Source organism: Chiloscyllium plagiosum, unplaced genomic scaffold (assembly GCF_037043375.1).
Source record: "Chiloscyllium plagiosum isolate Xiang-an unplaced genomic scaffold, Cpla_swu_hap1 HiC_scaffold_10, whole genome shotgun sequence".
NCBI lineage: Eukaryota > Metazoa > Chordata > Chondrichthyes > Orectolobiformes > Hemiscylliidae > Chiloscyllium > Chiloscyllium plagiosum.
Genome location: NW_028270148.1, coordinates 102184048 through 102200619, shown reverse-complemented (window position 1 = coordinate 102200619; position 16572 = coordinate 102184048). Strand labels below are relative to the sequence as shown.

Here is a 16572-nt window from a genome sequence, read left to right as displayed (position 1 = left end):
GACTCCCCTGCTCCTGATGCTTTTGACCTCCTGTGCTTTTTTCCATCCACACTTTATTGACTCTATGTTACCTAATCAAACCCTTTCATTAGTTTAAAGATCTGTGACAGTTCACCTCTCTTCTGGAGAAAAGAGCCCCTGCCTGTTCAGCCTTTTCTGATCCCTGCGATACTGATGTCTTCTAATTACTTTTTGTATCTTCCCCAATGCATCAATATCCTTTCTATATCATCGAGATGTAAACTATTCTCTGTTCTCCAAATGTGTTCTAACCAAGGTATAATTCAAAATTTACATAGCTTCTGCTTTTTAATTGCATTCCGCCAGAAACAAACTCTAGCATTTAATTTGTTTTAGGGCCTCACTAATCTGCATACTGCAATTACTTCTATTAATTTGAGTTTGCACTGGTATGTCCCTTTTCCATTCAACCCCAACCAGGCATTTAACAACCAAGTCTGTATCTGCCCTCCATATCCTTTCTACCAAATTACACCAAATTTATTAATTATCATCATAATCTATATTGAAGAAAGAGTAGCAGCGAAAACATAACACTGCAAAAATTACATTTTAAAACATCAATAAGCTGAAATAGCCTTGTTTTGAAAAAAGCACTTTTTAAACTGATTTTGATTGTTCATGGTTCTATTAAGAGATCTTTAAGCTTTAGAATATAGTGCTGAAACAAAAGTTGATAAATTTATTACTGAATTCTATTTAACAGAAAAGACAAATGTTTCTGGTCCACTGTTATGACTGTTAAGAGAAATTGCTTCAGATCTGTTTTGGTAATCTCATGGGAAAGGTGAATAAAACTGAACTGTACTCCAAAACACTGCAAAGCTTGCTTTAAATCCATTATGACCTCCACAGTATTCATGATGACAGCACTTCACAAATTTGGTCATCTGCTCCTTTAGCAACGAGAAGTAAACATCATTCATCCTGGTAGATCTGATTTGAGCCTACACAGAACCTTCATTTCATTGATGTCAAGTCATTAAATTTGCATGGATTGTCCTTGATAATGAAGGGCATGGAACTAGTATTTTTTTCCTTATAAATACATCAAGGAAGTAATCATTAAGTATATTGAATTTATCTTCAATTTCAGTCCCATAAGTACACTTCAAGGTTTTCACTTATTTGGAAACCTTCATTGAGTGTTACATCAAAGGAGTAATTTGTTGCCATTATGATTAAGTCCACAGCAACGTTCTTTACTACACATTTCTATGCTTTCTGACCAAACTTTTAACAAATTTAAGGATTCCTATGTCCCTTTTACTTTTCCAGCTGATGCCTGCAACCTCTGTAAAATCAGCTTCTCTTTACATTTTGCATAGTCATGATTCCTTTTAAGTCATGCTTAAGTGTATTCTTGCTAATCTTGTATATGTTAATTAGGTCTCAGGTTTTTTTAGCTCCCCACATACATGCAATATGAGTCTCTGACAAGGTTGTAAAGGAGGGCTATGGTTTAATTCTCAATTTTAAAAATAATTATTAATTACTAAGAAAAACTCACTAGGTCTTGACACTTCATGGAAACATATAGGAGCGATTGGATTGAGGTTTACAAGTTAAGTGTTCTGCAAGGATCAGTCCTGGAATCTCTTTTGTTTCTAATATATATAAATGATTTCAATGAAAATGTAGGGGAGCCAATTAGTAAATTTTGCAGAACACATGAAAATTGGTGATAGTGAGGAGGGTTGTCAAAGGATACAGCAGGATAAGATCAATTGGAAAGTTGTGCGGAGAAATGGCAGATGGAGTTTCATCAGGTCAAGTATGTATTTTAGGAAGTCAAATGAAAGAGGAAGGTACACAGTAAACAGCAGGACCCTTTGACACACAGAGGGATATTGAGATGCAGGCCCAGAGCTCACTAAAAGTGGCAACACTACTGGATAAGATGGTAAGGAAGGCATATAACACGCCTGCTTTCATAGGTCAGGGCACTGAGTATAAAAGTTGGTAAGTCATTTTGCAGCTGTATCAAACTTTAGTTATGCCTCATTTGGTGTATCGTATGCAATTCTGGTTGTCACATGAGAGGAAGAATGTGGAGGCTTAAAGGGTGCAGAGTTTTATCAGATGTTGCCTAGATTGGAGGGTATTACCAATAAGAAGAGGTTGGACAAACTTGGATTGTTTTTCACTAGTGCATCAGAGGCTGAAAGCCACCTGAGACATATATAAAATTGAGTGTCGTGGCGAGGGTGATAGACTTTTTTCAAGGATGGAAATGATTGAGGGCATAAACTTAAGGTGAGAGGAAAAGTTTAAAGGAGATCTTTTTCACTCGGTACCTGGAGTGCTCTGCCAGAGGTGATAAATACAGATACTACACCAATATCACGAGGCATTTAGACACATGAACAGGCAGGGAGTAAAGGGATATGGACTGTGTGCAGGCAAGTGGAATTAGTTTGAACAGGTAATGTTCCTGTGCTGTACTATTCTATATTCTATGATAAGAGACTCTACTGTGTGCAATTCTGGCCTTCCTCCTCTCAGAGGGATGTTGTGAAACTTGAAAGGGTTCAGAAAAGATTTAAAAGCATGTTGCCAGGGTTAGAGCATTTGAGCCAAAGGGAGAGGCTGAATAGGCTGGGGATGTTCTCTCTGATGCCTCGGAGGCTGAAAGGTGACCTCATGAGGTTTATAAAGTCTTGAGGGGCATGGATAGGGTAAATAGACAAGGTCTTTCCCTTGGGTGGGTGAGTCCAGAACTAGTGGGCATAGGTTTAGGGTGAGAAGGGAAAGATATAAAAGAGAGGTAAGGGGCAGCTTTTTCACAGAGGGTGGTACGTGTATGGAATGAGCTGCCAGAGGAAGTGGTGGAGGCTGGTACAATTACACCATTTAAAAGGCACCTGAATAGGTATATGAATGGGAAGGGTACAGAGGGATTTGGGCAAAATACTAGCAACTGGGACTAGATTAGTTTAGGATATTTGGTTGACATGGACGAGTTGGAATAAAGGGTCTGTTTCCATGCTGTACATCTCTGACTTTGACTGTTTTGTAGAATGTTAGCCTTAACTAAGTAGTTTGTCACTCCTGGTCTTAACAATATGTAAAGACAGAGCTAAGTTACTTATTTTTCTGAACAAAGAATGAACTTCTGAAACAGATCATAGGCCTTTGAATTATTTCAAATGAAATTTGTTCAGATTTTGACAGGGGTGGAGACTCATCATAGCAAGAGGTAAATCTGGCACTAAACTAATTGGATATCTTTGAGTACACAGCAGTGATCTCAGCAAGCAGGTAAGTAGCAAAATGTGTTCAAATATCCCCACACAACAAACCAATAAGGTAAAAGTACTCATTATCCTTGTAATGGAAAATTTCAGATAGTAAAGTGAATAAATGATTTGATAGCTTAATCATTTTAAAATATTTTTGAAATGTGGAATTTCTCATTAGTTGAGAAATCTGACATTGTGTAAAAGCATAAATAGCTTTTTAGGACCAGTGAGGGTTTTTAGAAGTAAAATGAAGTTAGTACATTGTTTAAAACCTAATCATAACCTCACTTAATTGTAAGTAGTTTTTCAAGGGTTTTAAAGTGAAACTAATGTACAAGTGGATGTTCTTGTCAATACAATTGATTTCCATCATTTGTAATCTGGGTGCACCATGTGAAGTAGCATAGAATAATTGACAGCAAATATTGAATTTCAACTTTATTCTGCACATGTATGAGTTCCAAAAGAACAGCAGTAAGATGTATGACCACATCTGTGTTCTCTGAGACACTGTATAGTCATGGTCAGAGTAGAAGAGTCCATTAAATTTGTGTATCACAAAGGCTCAGGGCAATAAGCACAAGAATATCCTAGAATGTCCAATCTCATGGAGAGCCATCAAGCTCTAGCCACCTAATGGCTAATCAAAGGCTAAGGATTTTACTGAAAAAGGTAAGGGTGCCAACTTCATGTTCGCTATCATCATTCTTGGGACCCCTTAGCTTCTCTAGTAGAGCAAGCATTTGTGCAACGGAGGGAATTAATGGAGGCGATCCCAATAAAAACTAGCCTTTGGAATTGACCCACAGATTTCTGCACTGAGGATAATTCTCACAATGTCCAGTCACTTCCCTGTACAGCTGTAAAACCTCAGTGTTCTGTATCCTTTCTTTCCACTTGATTCCCTCCTCCCCATGTACTGGCCCTCCACTCAACTGAGCTGTCTCTTTCTAGACACTCAACTCCCTTAAAGTCTACACCTCTTTGGAGAGTCATGTTATGGAGAACACAGCAGCTCACCATGATCAAATGAGGTGTTAATTGCAGGACACCAACTGTTCCAGGTGCCAGAATCACATCTTCAGAAGCAATATTAGCAGGTGGCTTCACTGAGGAATAAGTAGCCATATTTTCAAGGGATAATGCTTGTCCCACACATTCATCCACAGACTTTACAGAAGCTAGATTGAAGAGTTGCAACATCCTGCAGTGTCAGTGGATTAAACAGCCATGGCAGTTGACAGGATAATGAATACACACATGAAGGAAAGAATCTGTTGAAGAGTCATATTTAACTCAAAACATTAATACTTCTTCTCTCTCCACATATGCTGTCAAACCTATTGAATATTTCCTCTACTTTCTATACCTGTGAGGACTCATCTGTTGTGAACTGAATCTATTGCCCAGCCCTGGCGGGTAGGGTAACAGTGTCTCAAGAGTTGCAATGGTATCCAGCCATTGTGATGTTACCAAGATCTATTACAATCCTATCCTCAGAATACGGCCTCCTGTCTGTCATTTATCTTCTCTGCCCAAGTGCCCTTACTGCAGAGGATTTTGCCCTTATATTACCACTAATAATCTGAGTGTGCACTTAGTGGTCAACTGGTCATCCAATAGTCTTTGTAAATGTTGGTCAGTCTTTTGTTCCAATGCCACAAGGAATGCTACAAACCTGTATATTGCTAGTGCTCTTACTGATTACTCATCTCAAGCTGTCCTAAACCAAGGAATCTCCCCTTGCTTACCAAAACTGGCCAATTCCACACTCAGCCATATCAACACTGAACAGAATATATAGCACAACCTTGAAATGGTGATACGCTTCACAGTGACCCACAAATCAGGGAACCAGCCACATTTCATTGAGCAGAAATCAAGGCACTACCAAGCATGAATACAAATAGCCATGACTAGAGTCATAGAGTAATAGAGATGTACAGCATGGAAACAGACCCTTCGGTCCAACCCATCCATGTCGACCAGATATCCCAACCCAATCTAGTCCCACCTGCCAGCACCCAAATCCCTCCAAACCCGTCCTATTCATATACCCATCCAAATGCCTCTTAAATGTTGCAATTGTACCAGCCTCCACCACTTCCTCTGGCAGTTCATTCCATACATGTACCATCCTCTGTGTGAAAAGTTGCCCCGCAGGTCTCTTTTATATCTTTTCCCTCTCACCCTAAACCTATGCCCTCTAGTTCTGGACTCCCTGACCCCAGGGAAAAGACTTTGCCTATTTAGCCGATCCATGCCCCTCATAATTTTGTAAACCTCTATAAGGTCACCCCTTAGCCTCCGACACTCCAGGGAAAACAGCCCCAGCCTGTTCAGCCTCTCCCTATAGCTCAAATCCTCCAACCCTGGCAACATCCTTGTAAATCTTTTCTGAACCCTTTCAGGTTTCACAACATCTTTCTGATAGGAAGGAGACCAGAATTGCATGCAATATTCCAACAGTGGCCTAACCAATGTCCTATACAGTCACAACATGACCTCTCAACTCCTGTATTCAATACTCTGACCAATAAAGGAAAGCATACCAAACACTTTCTTCACTATCCTTTCGATCTACGACTCCACTTTCAAGGAGCTATGAACCTGCACTCCAAATTCTCTTTGTTCAGCAACACTCCCTAGGACCATACCATTAAATGTATAAGTCCTGCTAAGATTTGCTTTCCCAAAATGCAGCACCTCACACTTATCTGAATTAAACTCCATCTGCCACTTCTCAGCCATCTGGTCAAGATTCTGTTGTAATCTGAGGTAACCCTCTTCGCTGTCCACTACACCTCCAATTTTGGTGTCATCTGCAAACTTACTAACTGTACCTCTTATGCTCACATCCAAATCATTTACGTAAATGACAAAAAAAAGTGGACCCAGCACCGATCCTTGTGGCACTCCACTGGTCACAGGCCTCCAGTCTGAAAAACAACCCTCACCACCACCCTCTGTCTTCTACCTTTGAGCCAGATCTGTAGTTCTCCCTATATTCCGTAAGATCTCCCCTTGCTAATCAGTCTCCCATGGGGAACCTTGTCGAATGCCTTACTGAAGTCCATTTGGATCACATCTATGCTCTGCCCTCATCAATCCTCTTTGTTACTTCCTCAAAAAACTCAATCAAGTTTGTCAGACATGATCTTCCACACACAAAGCCATGTTGACTATCCCTAATCAGTCCTTGCCTTTCCAAATACACTCATTCCCAAATTAAATTCAGTTATTGCAACCCCAATTGGATAGAAAAATAGAGTAAGTTTCAAACCACTTACCCCTCTCACTCACAGAAAGTTGGACACAGCCAATTACATCTACCCCAATGATTCTCTTCTATACTTATTCTACTCTCTATGCCTTCTTACCTTCCATCTCCCTACTTTCTTCTTTTTCCCCTTTCCCATCTTTCACCCCTAATATTGCAGAGAATCCTAGACCAATAATATGGAACTCTTTGTTATTCTCCGATTTTCCCCCTGCTGATGTTTCCTGTCCATGTGCTTCTCATTCTTTTCCTCCTTTCCCCTCTTTTTTTTCCCCACAACACATCCCAATCTACCACATCTGGATCTTCTCCTCCACTTTATCTAAGAATGGTTATCCCATTACCTTGTCATTGAACTGAGTACTAGACTTAGCTAATGTTTCCTGTAATGACACAAGGGAAGGGATTGACTGTTGTAGAAAGGGATGGAAAAGTAGTTAGTGGTGATGCATGAGCAGAACAGTGGTGAGGTGTCCCAGTAATCAAGTAGAAAGGACAGGAAGGATTAGTAGTTTGGGATGATGAGGAAGGAGAGAGCAATTGAGCAGACATGATACATGTAACAACAAGAGTTGTAGTCATTGAGCCTTGAGAGGTAGAGTAAGTGAGCCTATGAGCGTGAGGTGGCAGAGTGAAGTAACATTGAGGTGGCAGCGTGAGGTAGCATTGACCCTCTTCCTGCACTTCTGGGCAGCCATTTTCATCCGGACAAATTACAGACCTGTGCTGCAAATTTTATCCAGGGCTGGCTTGGTCTGTTGGCATTGTCTCCATGCAAACAGCTGAGAAAAGAATTATGTTGGGGATCATTCCTGGCTTGCAGCATCTCAAATGGTGTGCAGCTGGGCTTTAGATGTCACCAACAGCACGATCATAAGTTCCTGGCATGGCTACTGCTTCCATCTCTCCATTGCACAATTCCTGAGAGAAGTTCCCAAGAGCCCAGTCATATACTTAATGAAGTGAAGAGCGGAAAATTCCATGAGAAGTCGCAGCAAGCCAGGGTGGACTGACCACCATGAATCACACTTGACCCGAAAATAGGAAAATATTGCCCTTGGTCTCTATTTGCAAAGCCAGATGAAATCAACTAATTTCATGTTAATCATGTTAAGTTACTTAATCTCTCTTAATTCACACATTTAAAAGTACTTAATGTAATTTATTTACTCTGGATGTGGTCCCAAATCTTTTTTCATTTCCAATGTGCATTAACAAGTTGGACCAGCATAGAAGACAATGTTTGACATAGTTAGTCACAGGTTTAGTCTGCGTAATCAAGGGCACCCTCTATACTCCTTTCTCTCTGGCAGTACCTATTGAACCCATTGAGCTTCCAAATATTACTACACACCTCTTTGAATTGTGACTTCATCTCTCAACATTACCCTGAGCTCTAGCCCTATGTCTTAGTCAAACCAAACACTGCTGCACCCATCAAGAGCAGGGTGGTTGTGACCATCAATAGCTTAGTTATTAATAAAAAAGGAAAATTTTGGGCTTCAGTGGTGTTTCTAATGTTGGCTGGACACATGAACTAATCAGCAGAAAATATTTCTCAATAAGTTTGGTGTTATTTGCTGGCTAAGGTCCTTATCCATGTTATCATTATTTCTGGACGATTTCTTCAATGTCATCTTTGTTACTACTGGGTTCCTGTCCTCCAAACTCTTCAACCTCATTCAAAAAAAAAGCTTATCAAGACATCATGGCACCATATATTGGCATCCATTCCAGCTTTACATCCCCTCTCTCATCCTGTGCTCCCAGGTTCTGGACACCTATCTCCTTGTCCTCTACACCGTTTTGAAGCGGTCTGCAACCATGCCATTTTACCTTTTGGAACTTCTACACCATATTTTACTGCTATAGCCAAACATAATCTTCACTAACTGACAAAAATAAATAATTAACTTGCCTTGTTTCATATTTTTCTTCAATGCAGAACAACTGAATGCAAAAGGCATTTGAAGACTGGCTGTCATTTGAACTGGAAGCAATTTCTTTGCTGTTCTCTGCTTCTTTGGTTGTTTGGTCTTCAACATCACCATCTGGCAATTTGGCATTTTCAACACTGTCTGACACTTCTCCCTGCAGCAAGATGAGGCAAGGGTAAGAAATTACATTTAGTTACATTTGCCCTTGCACACTCAGTCACATACTAATTATATCAGCATACATAAACATTATTCTTTGTCAGTATAAGGCTTGTAACAATACACACTGAAAATGTGAAGATATGCTGAAACTACAGGAATCTAAGATTGTTCTACTAAAATGTACAGTGAAGGTATGTTCACTATGAATAAGATATCTACAATAGTGTCATTTTAACTGATTCAGAAAGGAAAACTGTTATAGAATTGAAATAGGTTCAGAAAATTAGCAATAATTATTTCTTATTCAGAAATATCTTTTAATTGCACATTCGTGATTTTTGAATCAACCATAAATCTTATTGACAGAGTCTTCCAGACCCATCTAAAACAATTAGAAAGGCAGACAGGGAACTTAATTGGGTGAGAGACAAAAATTCAGTTTCTCAACAGTATTAAGTTTTCAGAACCCCAGATCAGCTTACCAGATCTTCACGGTCAAGAGACTCTTTTGCATTCATTAGAATATCATGAATAACACCCCAGCCCACTGGAATTACATTCATGGGTGCAATCTTGTTAGTCAAAAATTAGAATAGATGTTTGCAAACCTGTCCTTCATATGAGTGCATCTGGTGGGGCTGCCTTTTACCTTCAAGTTCCAGTGAATACAACCTTATATTACTTGGCCCCATTGTGACCAACTTTTTTAGTTGTGCAAATGCTTCTGGTGTAAGAGGTGATGCCCCACTCTATCTGCTAAGATGAAGGAGGAAGAGAACCAGGCCAACAGAAGCAGGGGCACGAGGCTTGGGGGATGCAGCTGTGGAAAGATAAATAAACATGGAGAGGGGAACCAGGGTCTACTGAGAGATGGTGCACAGAAAGGTGTTGCACCTATGTGAAGTTATTTTTAGATTAGATTACTTACAGTGTGGAAACAGGCCCTTCGGCCCAACAAGTCCACACTGACCTGCCGAAGCGCAACCCACCCATACCCCTACATTTACCCCTTTAACCTAACACTATGGGCAATTTAGCATGGCCAATTCACCTGACCCGCACATCTTTGTGACTGTGGGAGGAAACCGGAGCACCCGGAGGAAACCCACGCAGACACGGGGAGAATGTGCAAACTCCACACAGTCAGTCGCCTGAGTCAGGAATTGAACCCAGGTCTCTGGCGCTGTGAGGCAGCAGTGCTAACCACTGTGCCACCGTGCCGCCCACAAGTTGAGTGAAAGGCACCGCCAGAGCCATCTTCGAGACTACGGAAACAGTTGCCTGTATCTGCCACTTTTGCAGACAGATCCACAGTCACATAGCTTCGGAGGTCCTGGGGCCGTGAAAATCACAGCAGCATTTAATTTCCTAGTCATGGTTCCTTTCAAACATCAGCCTCAGCCGAGGACATATGTGGGTTTGACCTACTGGCAAGCCAGAGATGCATTTGTGAGTTCAACCACACCCTTTGCAGGAAAGCAAATCTGTTTGTCCAGTTCTTCAGGCACCCAGACAGCCAAGGCAGCTGAGCCATTGGATTTGCAGACATTGCTGAATTCCATCCTCTACAAGGGGCAATCTGCTGAACAGGTGGTGCTCCGCGCTCTGTGGTATAATGCAGGCAAATTCCTGATGTGGAAGGATTTCTCTCCAATGTTCAGTTCATTTGTGACCACAGGCAAGAAGGCTGCAGTTACCTCGATAGCAAGCACACAAAAAATGAGTATTGTCTGGGCCATCATTGAATAGACAATTGGTCTACTGAAGATATGCTTCCATTGCCTGGACTGCTCAGAGGTCTGAAAAGGATTGTTTGCTGTGCCCTGCACAACCAAGCTCAATGATACTGTGAGAATGTAGACAGGAAGATAGAACAGCCACCTATCTCCTAAGATGAGGGAGAAAAGGAGTCTAATGGAGACGCTTAGGGAACCATGATGATGTTGAGGAAGCCAAGGCATTAGTAAGCTGAGGGAGACAGGTCTTGGAAAACCTGAACGTGGCTACATTTGACAACAAATGACTTTGCAGTAATATATATGGACTATTATAAATGTTCATAATATATTGTTATTTGAGAACTTGGGTCTGAAGTGTAACAATTGTATTTAAGATTTTCAGTTATGCAAAGATCTGTCATTTTTTATGAACATGAAGCAATTTTGAACATTGAATTCAAAACAGACGAAATCATGATTTCAGATGAACACTAAGTGACTAGCAAGCCATAGGGAATATTATTGCGAACACATTTTCTGACCTGAGTTTTACAACCACAAGAAATGGGAAGCATGTGAAAGTCAATGTGAAAAAAAGGCTATATTTGCGGGCACTGGAATATGCATGTTATTCTCCTGAGATATGTGTATGCACATTATCAGTTCTGAGGGTCACTGGACCTGAAACATTAACTCTTTCTCTCCTCAGATGCTACCAGACTGTTGAGCTTTTCCAGCAATTTCTGTTTTTGTCTCTGATTTTACAGCAGCTGAAGTTCTTTTGGTTTTTATCATGTTTTTCTTTTGTGTTTTTGTTAAAAGGACATCGACAGCCTCTTGGGAGTATGTTCAGTGATTAACCTCCATGGTGAACATACAACTTCCTTGGCCTGACCTGATGGAGGTGTCACTCAATCATGGCACTGCTTGTGTGGTCTCTCACATATCTAGGATGGATAGAGTTGATGAGCAGTGATGTTCCTGGAGCCGATGAAATACCTATTATAGGTCTACTGTATTAACAAAAATGATGTTCATCACCTTAGGGGAAATACTGATATTGTCTGATTTGATTGTTGAATGCATATTTCACCTTCCTCGCATCCAAAGAACTAAGCACATTTTGTGTATTAGGAGATCAACCAATGGTGTGATCAGAAGGCCACAATCCTTGTGTAGGATGGGACCAACATACCTAAAGGATAATACAACTGACATTCTTACTTCTGTATCAACTTGCATTCACAAATACATTTTGCATATTTCAACCAGTTGTTCTGTTACTTTATACCATGCTACGTAGATACTAACTCTGATCCTTAAACATCAATCCAAACCTCTACTGTTGATTTTACATTTCCCTTCTCTGCATCTAGCACATAGTGTTATCACAGATTTGAAACTAGTTAAAGGAATTTGAATAGAACATTTCAGAACTGGTAACACAGCAACACCAAAAAACTGAATGAATTTTTTGATCATCCAAAACTTAGGATGGCACGGTGGCACAGTGGCTAGCACTGTTGCCTCATAATGCCAGAGACCCGGGTTCAATTCCCACCTCAGGCAACTGTCTGTGTGGAGTTTGCACATTCTCCCCATGTCTGTGCGGGTTTCCTCAGGGTGCTCTGGTTTCTGCCCACAGTCACAAAGATGTGCAGGTCTGGTGAATTGGCCATGCTAAATTGCCCGTAGTGTTAGGTGAAGGGGTAAATATAGGGGAATGGGTCTGGGTGGGTTGCTCTTCGGAGGGTCGGTATGGACTTGTTGGGCCAAAGGGCCTGTTTCTACACTGTAAGTAATCTAATCTAAAAAAACAAAAGCTTTCACAATTATAACAACAGCGTACCAGTGGAGGTTCCAGTGTTAGACTGGGATGGATAAAGTGAAAAATTACACAACACCAGGTTATAGTTGAACAGGTTTATTTGGAAGTACAAACTTTCAGAGTGCTGCTCCTTCATCAGATAGGCCACTACACCACATCCTCTGCAGCCTACAACACATTATCAATGAGGATGAGTACCTTGCCAAGACCTTCCCTACACCTACACTTCTTGCCTTTAAACAACCACCAAAACTTAAACAGACCATTATTCACAGCAAACTGCCCAGCCTTTAGGACAACATCAACCACAACACCATGTCACACGCCACCCACCATGTACACAGCAGGTACTCATGTGACTTGGGGACAATAGGTGAGTGGGGGAGGGGATGAAGGTGATAGGTCAGGGGGGAGGGTGGAGTGGATAGGTGGAAAAGAAGGTAGGCAGATAGGACAAGTCATGGGGACAGTGCTGAGCTGGAAGTTTGGAACTAGGGTGAGGTGGGGGAAGGGGAAATGAGGAAACTGTTGAAGTCCACATTGATGCCCTGGGATTGAAGTGTTCCAAGGCAGAAGATGAGGCGTTCTTCTTCCAGGCATCTGGTTGTGAGGGAGCGGCGGTGAAGGAGGCCCAGGATCTCCATGTCCTCGGCAGAGTGGGAGGGGGAGTTGAAATGTTGGGCCACAGGGCGGTGTGGTTGATTGGTGCGGGTGTCCCAGACATGTTCCCTAAAGCGCTCTGCTAGGAGGCGTCCAGTCTCCCCAATGTAGAGGAGACCACATTGGGAGCAACGGATACAATAAATGATATTGGTAGATGTGCAGGTAAAACTTTGATGGATGTAGAAGGCTCCTTTAGGGCCTTGGATGGAGGTGAGGGAGGAGGTGTGGGTGCAGGTTTTACAATTCCTGCGGTGGCAGGGGAAGGTGCCAGGATGGGAGGATGAGTTGTAGGAGAGCGTGGACCTGACCAGGTAGTCATGGAGGGAACGGTCTTTACCGAAGGCAGAAAGGGGTGGGCTGTGGGGTCTTTTTGGAGGTGGCGGAAATGTCGTCGGATGATTTGGTTTATGCGAAGGTTGGTAAGGTGGAAGATGAGTACCAGGGGCGTTCTGTCCTTGTTACGGTTGGAGGGGTGGGGTCTGAGGGCGGAGGTGCGTGACGTGGACGAGATGCGTTGGAGGGCATCTTTAACCACGTGGGAAAGGAAATTGCGGTCTCTAAAGGAGGAGGCCATCTGGTGTGTTCTGTGGTGGAACTGGTCCTCCTGGGAGCAGATACGGTGGAGGCGGAGGAATTGGGAATACGGGATGGCATTTTTGCAAGAGGTAGGGTGGGAAAAGGTGTAATCCGACACAAAGGAAGATGACTCACTCATCTTAGTTCCAGGATATGGCAGGAGTTAAAGGTAGTGAAAAATGACTTACTATTTCAACACTGCATGACTTCATACTTAAAAGTAATGAAGGTCTAGTTACATGAATCACAAACAGAGATTTAACAAGTAGATTGGAGAGAAGCAAATAAAGTGAAAGTCTGTCACAATTTTTAACTTATTATTATCTTACATTTTAGTCTTCTTGGACCTAATAATCAACTTTTCAAATGCTGAAGCAATAAGATCTGCCACCTGCAGTTAAAATGTTTAAAAGATTTTCCTAGATCTTGCTCTATAACAGAAGTAGCAGAAACCACAGAGAAATACTGTAAACGTTTCTGCAAAGTTTATGTAAATTCTTGGTTAATATTGTGTCAAATAAATGGGAGTATCTGGAAATTCTATCTTCTATTTCTCCTGGCAAAGAGTATGGCTGAAGAATATTAATGTAGCAGTGTGAAATAAGTGTTAAGCTTTTCATTGGCATTCTGAAAATGTTTGAGCTAATGTACACATCAGATAAAGACGATATAAAAAATTTGAGGTGCTGTTATAGAATTTATAGGCGATACATAACACAACACAGCAGTCCAAAATGTTGGCTTACTTAAGGAGAACCAATTCTAGCATGACATTTGCACAGAAGAGCACATGGATAAAGTGTGCAAACTATTCAAAGAATAGATAAGTAAGTAAATTTCAGCCAAAATAATTTTAAGAAACTAGGAACTTAACTAAAACACAAACATTATGCAAATTCCTTTTCCAAGGCCAAGTTCAAAGTTGAAGGATTTTTGACTGCACTTCTTTTTGGTGACAAGTGACATACCTTTCCATCTGCTTTATTTTCAGAAACTGCAGGTGAACTGATTTCCTTTTCTGTTAATGGAAAAACAATAATTCCTCAATTAAGCTCCATGAATCAGAACAGTAACACATATGTTGGTTTGATTAGAACTAAACAGCATCCTTTAAATGTAATCATCATTTTAGCTTTTACCCCCTTTTGGCCTTAACTCCGTGTACATTATAAATGCAGAAGGTAAGCGAGGCTGCCTGCAAGTAAAGTTTCCTCAGTTTTCTGCAATATTGACCAAGGCTTAACTGGCCATCAGACATTTGATCTACTCCCTCTCTTTGTTAAGACACTCATTAAAAACTAGCTTTTTGATCAGCCCTTCATTTTTTTTTCCTAGTTTAGTTCTTGGGATCACTGTCACCTTTTGTCAGTTTACATGCCTGTGAAACATCTTGGGACATTACACAACAGTTGCTGTAAAATTGCAAGCTGTTATTTTAGAACACAGAAGGACTGAGATTTAAAACGTCTGCACACGGGACTGACAAGTACTAAAACAGTGCTTTGTCTGAAGTTATGACTTGGAGGTGCCGGTTTTGGACTGGGATGGACAAAGTTAAAAATCACACAACATCAGGTTATAGTCCAACAGGTTTATTTGGAAGCACTAGCTTTCAGAGTACCACTCCTTCATCAGGTGTTGCCTGATGAAGGAGCAGCATTCCGAAAGCTAGTGCTTCCAAATAAATCTGTTGGATTATAACCTGGTGTTGTGTGATTTTTAACTGTCTGAAGTTGTAAGCATTAGTGTTTTGTCTCATCTGAAATTAGGAGGGATACTGCTGTTCTTTTCTGTGAGCTGAAATGGTTTTGAATACTCTATTTCCGCAGGTCAACCTGACAAGGACAGTACAGTTACTGTTTAGCAAACAGTCCTACAGCATGAGAAGTCTGATGCACATTAATCAACACCTCCTCTTAAGAACACACACTATGGCCCAAGGATGGAATTCATCAGGATCCAGGGACCTCTCAGCCTCCAGCTCCAACAGTTTGCTCAGTGCCACTTCCCCATGATTATCTGGAGTCAGCATTAAGTTCAACAATTTCAAACCCTAAGTGAACTTTCACCTCCCTCGAGAAGAGACAGGTAGTGAAAAGGAGAAACAATTGCGCAAGTTTGTTCTGGAGAGAAACTAGCTCCTTCTCATTTCATCTGTAATTAAATGCTGGGTGAGAAGGTCCATGGGCAACTTTCCCAACTTGCCAGCAATTAAAGTTCTTAACTAGTCAGTTAGTAGTCACTTAGGACCTCATCTCACCACCTTCCTGATCACCTGCCTCCACAGTGGAAGAGAAAGGTAGTTAGTTTCCACCTGGGAAACAATAGTGAACTGCGTGCTGTGTTTATCTGATGATAATTGAAGGCAAAGATGGAAGTCAAAAGAGTGACCTTCTTTAGCCCCCACCTTGCCCTTGCTTCCAACATGCCTGACTTCACCCCCCCATGTGACTCTGACCCCACAACAAGAAGGGAAAATAAATTTACCTTTACACTGTAAGATCCTCACCAGGGCCTCCCTAGGCCATATTTAGGAACCGAAGGCTGCCAGCCTCTTAATGACTGCCAACTTCTGGTGACCTAGCACGTAGTATTGAGGTACCCGATAGGGCTAGGAACTTTCCGATGTCCTGCCTATCCACTCTGCTTTTCACATACATTTGAATATACCTTTTACTTCTTATCCTATTACCAACTATTTTTTGCATTGCACTATCATTCTCTTGTATTCACTCTCGCTTTTCTATCCTATCCTTCTCTTTTATTTTTCCTCAACCTCTTTTCCTGTCTTGCTTAAAACCACTAACATCCTGAATTAATTGAATTCTGACAAAGGATAATCTACCGATAGCCCCGAAAGCCCCGAAAACTGGGATAAATTCAGAATCCAGCAAAAGCGAACTAAAAAGATAATAAAGAAAGAGAAAATAAACCACAAAGGCAAACTAACAAGGAATATAAAAACTGACAATAAGAGGTTAGTTAGATCTATGAAAAGGAAGCTGTAGATCAAAGTGAATATTGGCCCCTCAGAACATGAATCTGGAGAGATGGTTTTGGGGAACAAGGAAATGGCAGAGGAGTTAAAATGATATTTTGCGTCAACCTTTACAATGGAAGATAGTTCGAACATTCCATTAATATT

The 16572-nt window shown here is 41.2% G+C and overlaps 1 protein-coding gene across 1 annotated transcript in view; it reads right to left on the bottom strand.

Moving 5' to 3' along the window:
• cfap61 (cilia and flagella associated protein 61) overlaps positions 1 to 16572 on the bottom strand; it is a 240219-nt gene that overhangs the window by 176938 nt on the left and 46709 nt on the right. The window contains exons 9-10 of the mRNA XM_087990980.1: positions 14396 to 14445; positions 8462 to 8634 (exon numbers count right to left, since the gene is read on the bottom strand). Of these exons, the coding sequence (XP_087847106.1) occupies positions 8462 to 8634; positions 14396 to 14445 (223 nt within the window). The remainder of the gene's footprint in view (positions 1 to 8461; positions 8635 to 14395; positions 14446 to 16572) is intronic.